This window comes from Diabrotica virgifera, chromosome 4 (genome assembly GCF_917563875.1).
Source record: "Diabrotica virgifera virgifera chromosome 4, PGI_DIABVI_V3a".
Lineage (NCBI taxonomy): Eukaryota > Metazoa > Arthropoda > Insecta > Coleoptera > Chrysomelidae > Diabrotica > Diabrotica virgifera.
The window spans coordinates 247195077-247210155 of NC_065446.1; the positions used below are offsets into that span (position 1 = coordinate 247195077).

Sequence of the window (15079 nt, forward strand, 5' to 3'; positions counted from 1 at the left end):
ATATACAGCAGCTATCGAGATTGGTCCGATCCAATCTTCTATTTCAATGGAGACTGCTTGTAGATCTGGTTGTTCAATGTTTTGTAAAATATGGTGTTTTATACCCTTTCTAATGATTATAGCTGCTCCAGCACTGGCTCTTCTTAAGAGGCTACTTGATTGTAATATAAGTATTTCAGCAGTCTTATATCGTAGTGGTCAAGTCCTGCTGCCTGCAGGCAATCGAAAAGTGTATCATGTTGTACTCGGTCGAATGCCTTCTCGAAGTCGATGAAACAAACATAAACGTTCTTTCGGAATTCACAACTTTTTTGTAATAGAACGCGCATACAAAATAGTGCTTCTCTAGTTCCTAGACCATTTCTAAATCCAAATTTATTATTACCCATTCTAGTTTCGCACAGAAGGAATACTCGGTTTTGTATAATACGTAGAAGTATCTTAAGTGTGTGACTCATCAAACTTATTAGTCTAAAATCTCTGCATTTGGTGCGCCTGCTTTTATTTGGTAATGTTATAAACAGTGACTCCAACCAATCATCTGGTATTTTTCCTTCGTTGTAAATTTTGAAAGAAACGAGTCAAGTAGGTAATGTTTTCCTTATCTAAAAGTTTAAGTAGCTCAACAGGGATTTGATCTGGTCCAGGTGCTTTATTGTTTTTGGCTTGTTGTATTGCTTTTATGACTTCTGACTTCAGTATACTGGGACCTCTGTCTAATTGGTTGTCACAGGTAGTATTTGGAGCCTTTTCTCGAGAAGCATCGTCAAAAAGGTCACTGTCAATTTTTCCGTCTGCAGTTTTAAGTACGTGAGCATTTTTCTGTTTTCTAATTCCGGAGGTATATTTAAGTTTCTTGTGGAGGTTGAAACTGTCTCTTGACAGTTGAATTGTTGAAATGCTTTTTTTGGAGGTCTTCTATTTCTTTACATGAATTCTCGAGCCAGGATTCTTTGGCCTGTTTAATTTTTCTTTTTATGAGTTTGTTGACTTCACGGTATTTGATAATATTTCTATTTTTGTATTTTCGTCGAACTTCCATCAGGTCTAGATTTTCGTGGTTCATCCAGTCATTTTCTACCAACATTGTAGGTGTTTTTAAAGATTCCCTTATGTCCTTTCGTTAATAGTTCTTTAATAGTTCTGTTTTCGTTTGGTATATTTGATATTCTGTGCATTTTACTATTTATCTGCTGTGATATGTGTTCGCGCGTTTGGGTGTTTTTAAGGGGGTCGAGATATATCTTACTAGGCTTAGTTGGCTTTGTTAGTTTTTTAATTTAATTTGTATTTTGGAGCAGAGTAAATTATGATTTGAGTTTATGTCGGCGCCGCGCCGGGGTAAGTTTTTACATCTTTAATATTGTCCCGAAATCGATGGTTTCAAACTCTACAACAAACTCTACAAGAGAACAATCCCACCAAATCGAATAATAAAAATACTGAGGACAAAGGACAATAGCTTGCTTGATAATTTCTTGTCTCTCTACTAAGTTATAATAATTTCCTCAATTTAAAATTTTTTCACCTCAGCAAGATTGAAACCCGGATCTCCTTTACGCCAAGAACTCAGAAGCATTTTAAAGAAAGTAAAACTAATTAAAATACACAATAAATGTTTAAAATATTTCAATTATTTAAATTAAAATATGGATACTTACAATGTTCTTAGTTTGGGCATATCACTGAAAGTACCATCTTCTATTACTCGTAAATATGGCAAATCGGACAGAGTACTGAAAAAAATAGACACATATTACTATATTAGTTATTAAATACAGTGGACTCTCTCTATAACGAACATGAATATTACGAGGTTTCGCTTATAACGAGGTACATTAGGTGTCCCATGAAATTCCTATTGAACTATAAGCCTCTATAACGAGGCATATTTGGGTATAACGAGGAAAAATGAAATCAAAGAATATGTTTCTTTGCCTGTTGTCAGCGCAGTAATGTCTATATATAAATACCCCAACTGCCTGTATATAGAAATGCCCAACATCTGTAGTATTATCAAGGCCAGTGCTGTAATAAACTCCGTCGCCTGTAATAAACTTCTTCCTGTTTATCAGGAAGTTACTATTATATATTATTTATTACGTATTCTCGGTACAATGATTCCGGCGATAATCCGAAGACCCGGAATATTTCGACAGGTATCATATCAGTCTATTTTCTACCAGGTTAAAAGGGAGGGTGAAATGATATACTATTTTTTTATGAACTGTATTAGCACTATTTCTCCAACATTATCATTACAGAAAGCATTATTAAAGAAAATTTAAATAGCAATACAATATGCCACTAAGAGAGGTTCAGCAATCATTGTTTCTCGGAAACGGCTAGTAGATATAAAGTTTTTCTTTCCGTAATAAATCAGCAATAAATTAGTAATTAATTCATCAGTTGGGTAGGTGAGTTTTGCACTAGGGGATGATGGGGTAGATTTTCGGGATTGGTCAATGTACCAATCAAGAGCAATTCATCATCATCATCATCATGGTGGTACAGCCCTTAGAGGGCCTCGACCTTCTCAAGCGTTCTACGCCATTCTGTTCTGTCCCTTGCCTGCACTTTCCAGTTGCCGACTCCGATCTTCTCGGCATGTTGTGTTACCCCGTCCATCCACCTCAACTTTGGTCTACCCCGTCTTCTCATTCCTACGGGTTGAGCTGTTAGAATCCTTTTTATCATGTTCGATTCAGGGGCTCGAGCTACATGTCCTGCCCACTGCAGGCGATTTCGCTTAATTATAGTGATAATATCTTTTCCACCAAACGTTTGCTTGTAGATATTCTGCAGTTCAAAGTTATATCTACGCCTCCATATTCCGTTCTCACAAACCGCTCCGAATATCTTGCGTAGTACCTTTCTTTCAAAAATTGATAGAGCGGATTCATCTGTTTTAGTTAGCTTCCATGCCTCTGAGCCATATGTGAGAACGGGGACTATCAATGTTCTATACAGCCTTATACGAGTTTTTTGAGACATACGTTTGTTAGATAAGTACTTTGATAGACCATGATAACACCTGTTTGCAATTATTATTCGCCTTTTTATTTCCTCAGATGTGTCATTATTGGGGTTAACCGATGTCCCTAGATATATGAACTCTTTGACGGCTTCGAAGTTTTGGTCATTGATGATTAGATCTGCATCAGCATTTCCAGCTCTTGTGTTTGTGTTGGTCGCCATGAATTTTGTTTGCTAATTAATTGCTCTTATATGTTTAAGAGCAATTAATTAGCAATAAAATATGCCGCCAGGATGGTTCATGTATCCCTTTTCCTTGCCGATATATAGGTTGGGTGCTGCTAGCTTTACCGTAAAGCAAGCAGCACCCACTGTTTTTCGGAAACGGCTACATTAATAAATTTTTTCTTTCCGTAATAAATTAGCAATAAATTAGCAATCAATTCCTTGGGGTTGAATTTTTGAGTTTCATCATTTTTTCGGGGCTGAGTTTTGTGCTAGAGGATGATGGGGTAGTTTTTCGGGATTTTTTAATATACGAATCACGAGCAATTAATTAGCAATAAAATATGCCGTTAAATGGGCTCTTTGCTCCTTTTCATTGCCGAGATGTAGGTTGGGTGCTTCTAGCTTTACCGTAAAGCTAGCAGCACCCACTGTTTCTCGGAAACGGCTACAGCAATAAATTTTTTCTTTCCGTAATAAATTAGCAATAAATTAGTAATAAAATATAGTCTTAGTCTGAATTCGGCCTTATAAAATGGTGCTGCTAACTTTACCGACATGTGAATTAGTCCGCATTAACATTTTGGTTTACAGTTGGTTATGTGACTTGGCATATTCTACAATTTTTCTCCATTCGTTCCTGATTTTGCTTATGGTTACCCATTCTCTAGCTCCCATCTTCTTCTGACGATGTCTTCTCCTTTCAAAAGTTCTCTTACTTCGTGGTTCATGAGTTTTCTACTCATGACGATACTTTAGACGATAAAAGTATAATACAATCGTCACATCTTTAATCAACCCATAAAAGTACTACTTCAACTTAAGATTCCTATTAATCTGTATAAACTAGTGCAAAACGGATTTATTTATAGAGTCCTTTAAGTTTATCCTTTTTACATCATTCTGTAACACATTTGTTCGACATTTTTGATATTTTCAAGTCAATACACGAAAGATATAAAGAATAATAAAACAACCATAAAAATGTCCCGCCAACCACATAAATATGTAGCCCTACAAAATACTTTTATACCTCGAAAATTGTCTCTATAAACATGTGGGCTCAGTTATATCAATAAAAAACTAATATACTTACACGTCCCTCATTTCTTCCCTGTATCTGTCAAAGGAACTCTTGGTTATATGTTTAATCCCGCTTTGAGTGATGCTAAATTGGGAAAGATATCTAGACAGGTTATTCGGGATCTCCATCAGAGATTTTCCGTAACAGTTGACGTTTGTGTCTTCACCATTTATGAAGTCGCATCTAGTAATGTCGGGTGAATATGGATGGACATAGACCGAAACCTTTTTTAAGTTTACACTGGAGAATAAAATTAGTAGTAGAAAATACGTCATGCAGTTCATGTCCTGAAACAAAAAATAAATCAAGATGTTTCTCTGTGATTTATTAAAAAACTAATTTTACTCACAATCGGTTAGTAATTTATGGATTTCTAACCTTTGAAGTAATCAGGAAGCGACTTATTACTTACTTTACTTTACCAGCTAGCCGGGAAAGTACTTTCCCGAGCCGGGAAAGTACTTTCCCGGCTAGCATCTGTCACTTTTCTACCTGCAAATGTCAATGGCATTTTTGATTAAAAGATGGTTTAGAAAGAATATAATCCAATCAACATTTATTAAATTAAGAAACAACAATAACAAAAAGAAAACTATTTGGAATTATAAATATTAATAGTTACATTGGAATTATGATTACTATTAACGGTTAAAGTAAGACCGTGTTGCTCAAAATTATGAGTTTCAGAAATAGATGATGACGCCGACGTTTCTGGATTTTCTACATGAGACAACATATTAGCAATTTTTATTTTTACTTAAAATAATTCATCTTATCACATAATGAAAATGGATACAGATATTTGAAACGAAATTATTATTGGTAGATTGTGAGTATTAGAAATCCATAAACTACTAACCGATTGTGAGTAAAATAGTATACAAACCTCGCGGGAACTCATTCTAGCCTAGCGTCTGTAGTTTACCTCGGTGCTTCGTACCTCGGTAAACTACCTTGCCGCTCGGCTGAAATAGAGTACTTTCCCGCTAGGTATGTAATATACTATTGTAAAAAATATTTCAACAGTAATTTTTTATATACAGTGAGCACGTAAAGGTTGGAATAAATTCATTTTCTCGAGAATGAACAATTTTGGAAAAAAATCCCGAAACAGGTCAATTTTTATTTTTAAATTAAGACTTTTTGGCATACATATCATACTAGTGACTTCATCCATCTGGGCGTGATGACGTCATCGATGATTTTTTTAAATGGAAATAGGGGTCGTGTGATACCTCATTTGAAGGGTAATTTAATTCTCTATTCAGTAATATAAACATTTACATAATTATTTATACAGGGTGACCAAGAAAACATTTTAATAATTTAATTTATTGACATAAAAAGAAGAATGCATGTAATTTATTTAATCCAAAATACATTTTACTGCTCTCAGAAAACAGAAAAAAATGCTTATTTGAAAAATATTCATTCCTTTTCGCTTAAACTAAATGTTCAAACTGTCCAGAGGAAGGTGGGTGGCGGCTTTGATATTGAATTTAAGCAAAAAACAATATTTATTTGTCAAATAAACATTATTTCATGTTTTCTGATAGCAGTAAAATGTATTGTGAGTTAAATACATTACACACATTCGTCTTTTTATGTCAATAAATTTAATTCAAAAAAATTTTTTTTGGACACTATGTATAAATAAATATGTTAATGTTTACATTAGTGAATAGAGAATTAAATTACCTTTCAAATGAGCTATCACACGACCCCTATTCTCATTTAAAAAATTTTAAGATGACGTCATCACGCCCAGATTGGTGACGTCACTAGTATGATACATATGCCAAAAAGTCGCAATTTAAATATAAAAATTGACCTGTTTTGGGATTTTTTCCAAAATCGTCCATTCTCGAGAAAATGAATTTATTCCAACCTTTACGTGCTCACTGTATACAGTGAGGACGTTTGAGTTGGAATAAATTCATTGTCTTGAGAATGGGCGAATCTAAAGAGAAATCCTAAGACAGGTCGATTTTTATTTTTAAATTATGACTTTTTGGCATATATCTCATAATAGAGACGTCATCCATCTGGGCGTGATGACGTTATCGATTATTTTTTAAACAAGAGTAGGGGTTGTGTGATAGCTCATTTTAAAGGTTATTTAATTTTCTATTCAGTAATATAAACGTTAACATAATTCTTTATACAGGGTGTCAAGAAAAATTAATTTTGAATTAAACTAATTGAGACAAAAAGAAGATGGTATGTAATTCATTTAATTTAAAATACATTTTAGTGTAGTCAGAAAACAGAAAGGAATGTTGATTTCACAAATAAACATTGCTTTTCGCTTAAATTGAATGTTAAAGCTGCCTGTCTCTTATCAGTTTGAAAATTGAATTTGAGCGAAAAGCAATGTTTATTTGTGAAATAAATATTTTTACCTGTTTTCTTACAGCAGTAAAATGTATTTTGAATTAAATAAATTGCTTTCATTCGTCTTTTTGTGTCAAATAATTTAACCAAAAAAAATATTTTTTGCCCCACTCCCGTATAAATAATTAGGTTATCGTTTATATTAGTGAGTAGGGAATTGAACAGCCTTTCAAATGAGCGATCGTACAACCCTTACTCTCATTTACAAAAAATCATCGATTACGTCATCACGCCCACTTGTGTAATATATATGCCAAAAGTCCTTATTTAAAAATAAAAATCGACCTGTCTCAGGATTTTGTTCCAAATTCAGCCATTCTCGAGATAATGAATTTATTCCAACTCAAACGTCCTCACTGTATACAGTGCTCTTCAGATAAAACTATCCATCTTAAATAACTTTTGAACCACTGATTTTTAGAAAAAGCGCAAAAACACGTCAAATAATAGTTGAAGAGGGAGACATTGTGCCATATTTAACCATACAGGGAAAGACACCCTCTCAGCCTCCGTATCATCCATTCATTTTTTTTTTATTACTCCCACCTTTTTTATTTTATATTTGGATTCTCCTCTTTGTACTGATTTCAAAAATCTATTACACATGATGCTTAAGGTGACTAGTTTATGAGAAAAATAAATACAAAAGCAAGAAAACTGGGTTGAAAAAAAAATATTTATTTAACAATTTTATTACAAACATTTAGAATGAACATTTCACTAAAAAAAAATTAAAAATAGTTAGTCAAAATGACTTTTGAAATTTAGAATAATTATTGTTAGAATTTTTAATAATTATTGTTAAAATTTTGGTAGTGAAATGTTCATTCTAAATGTTTGTATGTAACAAAATTGTTAAAAAAATAGTTATTTTCCTAACTAGTGCGGAAAGTGATACTTTCACGCACGAGACTGCCGTTGACCCGAACGACGCGATAGCGGAGTTCGGGCAAGCAGTCGAGTGCGGGGAAGACACTTTCCGCATGAGTTAGGAACAATATTTTTTCTAGGGCCGTACGTTTGGAAAAAAGCCACAAAAAATAGAGTTATATCAATTTTTATTTAGAAGTGAAAATACACAAATTAATTCTTTGGCAAGGTTGTCAAAACCAAACTATCAATATAATGGGTTACCACGACGACGATATTGGTTTCCATGATGACGATTCAAAACCATTGTAATTTTCTACTGATCTGACTTTTAACTAGTATGTCAAAATAATTTTATTTCATCGAATTATCAGTAGTAATTGCACAAGAGCTCTAAAATTCTATATTAATTTTAGAGATCGAGTGCAATTTGTTGCGATTATTTCATGAATAAAGCTGTTCAAAACCAAAATTTTATTGTAATTTATTTATGTAAGTACAAATTAGTACAATTAAACTCACAGCTGTTATAAATATTTGACGGTTGAAAATCATCACTTTTATAATTTTTAAAACATTAATTGTCATTAATGTCACTGAATGTATTTTTTCATAGCTACGAAGGGCATCTGACGTAATATACTTGACTACGGGAAATTATCAAAAATTATCAGTTAAATTTTTATTTCTGTTGATTACTATTGGTCAGAATCTCCTATGAATGAAATAATCGCGCTAATTTCATTAAAACATGATCACAATAAGATAAATTTGAAATAATTTAGTAAATAATATCTAAATATTAGTTTATTGCATGCATTATAATATATTATAATGCCATATTACAAGATATTTTACTTTCCCTCACGCCTTGCGGGAAAATTAACTTTCAGGCACGCCGTTCGAGAAAGTGCAACTTTCGGAAACGAAATGCGTGCGTGAAAGTGGCTCTTTTAGCACGGTCGTAGAAAATAGTTATTTTCCTAACTAGTGCGGAAAGTGGTACTTTCACGCACGAGACTGCCGTTGACCCGAACGACGCGATAGCGGAGGTAGCAAGCATGTCAATCCCAATGGAGCGACACCTCTATTTTCTTCCCCATCTATACCTCGTCCAATTTACTTACCGTTGCACGTCATCCGCGCCATAGCCTGTGGCACGATACCAACACGAAATATTTAGGCGGTGGGTGTGTTCTTTTTTAGAATCAAAATGATTCTAAAGGGGAACACACCTACCGCCTAGATATTTCGTGTTGGTATCGTGTCACAGGCTATGGCGCGGATGACGTGCAACGGTAAGTAAATTGGACGAGGTATATTAGTGCTACAATCCCTTAGTTGCCGCGGAAGACTTTCTACGGGAATACGTGCAACAAGAAGTCACGACCGTCGGACACGTAACCACACCCCATCTGGGTGTGGGTGGGGTTAAAAGAGAAAAAGGCGGTGGAAGAAAAGCCGGTAGCCGGTCAGAAGTAACGAAAGGGCTTAGGGAGAATACTACAATATTAAGCAAAGGAAGTAAAGTAAATTTTGAGGGGTTGCTGTATTGTTTTGATAGTGTGTGCGTCTTAGGCCGATGCCACATTATGCGTTTTGACCGGATGCGGTGAAAACGCATCCGTTTCCAACGCAACCGGACCGACCTGTCACACTATGCATTTAGTCTGTGCAGTTTGTAAGCGCGTACCGATGACTCAAAACGCATCCGTTTCCAACGCAACCGGACCGATCTGTTACACTATGCGTTTTCACCGGATGCGGCGGAAACGCATCCGGTCAAAACGCATAATCTGACATCGGCCTTAAGAGGACCTACCCTCACCCCTATGTTGGAGCCTGATTGCAAGTAGCAGACGCCGCTGGTATCAATATCTCACCTTCAAGTGAGCCAAATTGAAGATCAATACCCTCTGATTTTAAGAGGTGAGTTATACCAAAAAGTATTCTTATTATTTAATCCCTTGTGACATAATAAATTCGTTCGTAATCGTAATTAATAATCGTAATTCTTAACATTCAAGTAATTTTCATTCCTTTTGTACCGATAACCAGATTCTAGTAAGTCATGCCAAGAGACAAAAAGAGGCTACCATTAGCCTTAACGAGTTTATTAAGTTTTTGTCAGCAGATAGTACTGGTTAATCAAAACTAAATTTGTATTTTTAACGTTTAGCAAATTATCACTAAAGGCACCGGTTTTTGAATTCAATAGATTTTTATACTAATTACCGGTTCTCCAAAAGTTTGGAACGTTAATGAATGCTAGATTAACTCAACCTTTTTATTAAATGATTATTTCATTTTACCGGAAATATTTAATAGTTCGAATCATGAGGTAAAACTTTTTAGGGTTCTAGTACCTGGCCAGCACAAGAAGCCAGTAGACCAGTTCAGTCATACTTAACAGAGTGGCATTGTATTCATTTTCCGATGATATTTTCTACGTGGGACTGAGCTAGGGGTTGGGTTGCTGAGTGCCTTACATTGCTGTTGGACCGTGACATGCGCTAGTCTCCTATAAAGGAAGGACACCTTGGTATCATTAAGATTAATTTTCTTTTGCTACATAAATATTTTGTTTAACTTTTAATTATATATATTTTTTTTTATATTTGTCAACATTAATAGTTAAGGCCGGATGTCATTGTCGCGTGTAACCCATAGAGCTCTAAGGGGGTGACAACCATCCTTTCTTTTTTTTAACCTCCTGTTTTGTCTGTTCAAATTTAACTTAGTTGGCGTCGGGTCGCATGTTGCGGACCCACTATAAAGTAAGCGTAGCATATAGTAGCTAGGTCGTAACGATTGCTCTCTCTCTCCTCTCAATCAAGTTGTAAATATTTTCTATTTTGATTTGTTCCATTTAGTATGTTTAGCATAACGAATAATTTAAACTTTTGGTATGTACATGTAAGATTCCCTTCGTAACTTATTTGTAAATAAATTATATATATATATATATATATATATATATATATATATATATATATATATATATATATATATATATATTCAAGCTAGAATTGGGAGTTTCATTCCTGTAACCGACTCTTATCCAATTATTGGTTAGTGGGTAAGTTAATTTTCGATAGTGGTGTAAGAGGCAGATAATCAATTGGCGCCTTACTCCGATCTATTATAGATACCTAAATTTTTGGAGGTAATAGATTTTTTTTTATAACCACGACTAGCCTCCATCTGAGCTAAGCCGAACCACCACAGCTTAAGATCCCATTTTGGGTGAAGTTTCCCCCCATAAGCTGTGGGACCCTAGTTACCAGCCCTAAGCGGGTAACACGAGCCAAATTTTATTTAAGCGATTTGGGTTATATCTTAATATTTTGAGGTCTATAATCTACAACTCAGAGATTGTACATTCTTAATGAATCACCCTGTATAAACAATCTACATAAAAAATAAATAATTGCCATCATTTGATAACAGCTTACCCAAAAGTTTAAGTAACATAATGTTCGTATTAAATAGTCATGTTGTGGTTTGTAAATATGTCAAGGTAGATAATTAAAGGTTAAGGTAACTGTTTTAAAAAGCATGTTTGTATAATTTGTTAACTGAAATAAAAATTAGTTGTTGTGTTTAGGGTATTTAGTAATCAGTGTTTAATCTAGTTTTATACGATGTCTTGTAAAATTTGTGTTGTATGTACGACGACTTGTAATCTCTTGAAATACATATGATTTTACTTTTATTAATGTATTGAATATTTCTAAGACAGGAAAAAAGAAAAATATTGACCAAGATGAAGATATTAATATAAGTACACAGGAAGTTCTAAAAAACTTGAAAAGCTGAAGAACAGAAAAGCTGCAGGTAAAATAGGCCCCATACACACGGGCAGGGGGCCGTGGCCCCCCCTAGCTTTTCGGGAAAGAACAAAAATTAAATTTATATTACATAAACGTATTTTTGTCAAAAAATTATTGGATAATTTTGAGAGATAAATTGGAAACAACATATTTATTAATAAAATAATTCACATATTGGGTAATTAATAGTTTAACAGAAAATCTGTGTGTCTGCTACAGCGGTCTATATGGAATGTGCATAATACACATTTCGCACAGTCAGGGTATGCTATTAACGAAAACATTGAAGGAGATTAGAAACGTGGGAACATAATATATACTGTAACCGACACCCAAAATTACAAATTAAATGAATCATTTATAATAGGTACTGCAAAGAAAATCATATCAGCAAGAAATCAGATCTCTGACCGATAATCACTAATGAACCATTCGTCTTTGAGAACTGGCACTATAAAGATAAAGTGTAAAATCTGTGATTATATTTGTTTTCTATAATATTAAGTTTTGTGTACACCGAATAGAACCATCTTCATAAGCAGAAATAAATTCATATTGAAAAATAATTTTTTAAATTTATTGAACATAGTTAGTCAAATTTTAGTTTGCAAAAGTATTTTTTAGTAAGTAGATTATTTTTAAAGTGTACATTATGATGAACACAACAATTTTATTTAAATGAAAAACAGGTGATCTTTCATGACGAATGCGTGTTATATACAGGGTGTCCCAAAAGTAGCGTAAAGGTCGAATAATTCGCGAAATGAACATCGGATCGAAAAACTGAAAAATATGTGCTAAATATTTCTCAAACATCTATGCAATGACACTAAACAAGTCCACCACTTCAACCCCTGGGTGTGGAGCGGGGGGTAACTTTAAAATCTTAAATGGAACCCCTAATTTTTGTTGCAGATTTGGATTTTCCTTGTAAAAATAAGCAAATTTTTATCCGAGCCATTTTGCGAATTGTGGATAGATAGCGCTATAATCGGAAAAAACGATATATCGTGATACCATAGCAAAATTATAGAAACGGTCTAATATCTCGAGAAATGTACTTCCAAATGGAAAACTAAAAAACATGTGTTTAATATTTTTCAAAAATCTATAGAATGACACCAAACAGGATTTTTCATTCCACACTCTGGAGGTGGGGTGAGAGTTAACTTTAAAATCTTAAATAGGAACCTCCGTTTTTTATTGCAGATTGAGTTTCCTCTTTAAAAAATAAGTAACATTTGTTCGAAACTTTTTTTTAGAATTGTTGACGGATGGCGCTATAATCGAAAAATGCGGTTTATTTGCGCCATCTATCAACGATTCTAAAAATGTTTGGAGTATATGTGATTTATTTTTCATAAGGATTCTAAATCTGCAAAAATAAAGGGGCTCCTTTTTAAGATTTTAAAGTAAAAACTTGGTTCGACACATACTCATGGTTAGTCTACTCGCAAAAGTTGAAGGCAGGGCTTTGCAAGCATTGTATTCTTTTCAAACGGGATTTAAAGAGAGACATGACATTTCCATTTAAAAACTTCGTCTAGTATTTAAATGTATGAATAATTTCTCACAACAGGGTTCAAACTAGGTTTTTTAGGTGGTTTAAAATACAGTAGACTCCCTCTATAACGAGAACTGAAATGGTGGACTAATTATCTCGTTATAAGCGGATTTCGTTATATCAAACAACAATAATAATGAAATGTTTTGATGCCTCTTACGTAGTTTATTATATGTCGATGATCAACCTGAACAGTGAACAATGAGACTTCGCCGTCATAAATTGTAAATTTCCTATAATATTCAATATCGGTCGATAAACAGACAGAAGTTTATTACAGCACTGGCCTCGATAATAAGACAGATGTTGTGCATTTCTATGTACAGGCAGTTGGGGCATTTATTTATTTATGACCATTACAACGCTAAAAACAGGTAGAGACACGTATTCTTCGATTTCAATTTTCCTCGTTGTAACCAAATATGCCTCGTTATAGAGCGTTATAGTTCAATACTAATTTCATGGGACACCTAATGTACCTCGTTATAAGCGAAACCTCGTTATACCCGTGTTCGTTATAGAGAGAGTCTACTGTATATATTGTCATCCGAAATATACAAAATGTAATGTGCAACATCTTCACGTTTGGCCCCCCCCTAAAAATTTTTATATGGGCGCCCTTGGCAGGTAAGGATGGAATACCAAACGAATTACCGAAATATTGTAGAGCAGCAATGACAGAACAATTAACAACATTAATTAACAAAATCATAAAACATAATAAAATACCGGAAGAATGAAGAACGAGGGAACTAATTCTACTATTTAAAAAAAGGAGTTAAAAAGCAGCCAGGAAACTACAGACGTATCCACTTATTAAATGCTAATCTAAAACTTACAACTAAAATTTTACAAGACATAATGAATCAGAGGATAAGTTTAGCAGATGAACAACAGGGTTTTCGTACTGAAAGATCGTCTACAGATGCAATATTCGTCATAAAGCAAATTACTAAGAAATCACTAGAGTATAATAGATCAGCATTTCTATGTCTGATTCACTTGAAGAAAGCATTTGACAGACTAAGACTCAAAGATGTAATCCATCTTCTGTATAATAGGGAAGTCCCCCTAGATATCATAAAAGCTATTGAAAATATCTACCAAAACAACAAAATGGACATCAGAATAGATGGACAACTTAGAGAACCTATAGATATAAGCAGCGGAATAAGACAGGGAGACTAATTAAGTCCTATGCTCTTCAATTTAATTATGGATAAAATCATCAAAAACGTCAACAAAGGAAGAAGATATAGAATGGGAAACAAAAAAGTAAAAATACTCTGCTACGCAGACGACGCAACAGAGGCGTGCGGTCCATGGAAGCGGGGGAAGCACCGCTTCCCCATCTACTTCGATATAAAAAAATATATCTATTATTAATTAATACCTATTTAATAACAAAAATTTTTCCCTAATCCAAGTAATCTACATATTACCTAGGCATACGCATTGAAAAATATTAAAAATTAATCGCGTACGAACGAAATCAATATGCATACAATTCAACTACATATTCGGTCCACTCCTGACAGAAGCGCATCTCAAAATCGCCGCTTGTCATGCAGTTGTCCGGTTTAAAAATTGGTCAGGGTTCAATGACCGCAACCCACTAGTCGCGCGAATTTTGGTACCCTGCGGAAGCGATCGTCCTAACGCAGTGGCGTGCTGGAAATTTTCAAACGGCCCGGTGATTTTATAGGAAAGCGGCCTCCCATCTTCATGTTACCTTCTATCATCAGAATTTTTCATTATTTATAATGAAAATATATTTGACCGGCCTCAAGAGGCAGCGGCCTCTCGGTGATTGCACCGATTCATTTATATAGCCAGCACGCCACTGTCCTAACGCATCCTAGCGCCTTCCGACGCAGGGGTGGTTAGGTACGTACATGTACATTCGCTTAAAGAATATTTCGATTTAAATTTTTTGCAGATATTTTTCCTTTTACTGATCTTTTATTTGACATTTTACAGATGAAGTCAAATGACATTGCATTTTGTATAAGACAAATTGATGACTTTATTAATACGATAATTAAAAGACGAGAGCAGTTTAAAAATATTTGGGATAAAACTGAAAATATGGGGTTTGAACATGAAAGAAAAATAATGAAGATTGATAATGTC

General features: G+C 34.2%; 1 protein-coding gene across 5 annotated transcripts in view; it reads right to left on the bottom strand.

Annotated features, from left to right (window-relative positions):
* LOC114334058 (lutropin-choriogonadotropic hormone receptor-like) overlaps window positions 1–15079 on the bottom strand; it is a 223094-nt gene that overhangs the window by 66464 nt on the left and 141551 nt on the right. For all 5 annotated transcript variants that reach the window (XM_050649945.1, XM_050649948.1, XM_050649947.1 and 2 more), the window contains exons 2-3: window positions 4298–4572; window positions 1662–1736 (exon numbers count right to left, since the gene is read on the bottom strand). In XM_050649945.1, coding sequence (XP_050505902.1) covers window positions 1662–1736; window positions 4298–4569 — 347 coding nt within the window. In that variant the 5' untranslated portion in view covers window positions 4570–4572. The remainder of the gene's footprint in view (window positions 1–1661; window positions 1737–4297; window positions 4573–15079) is intronic.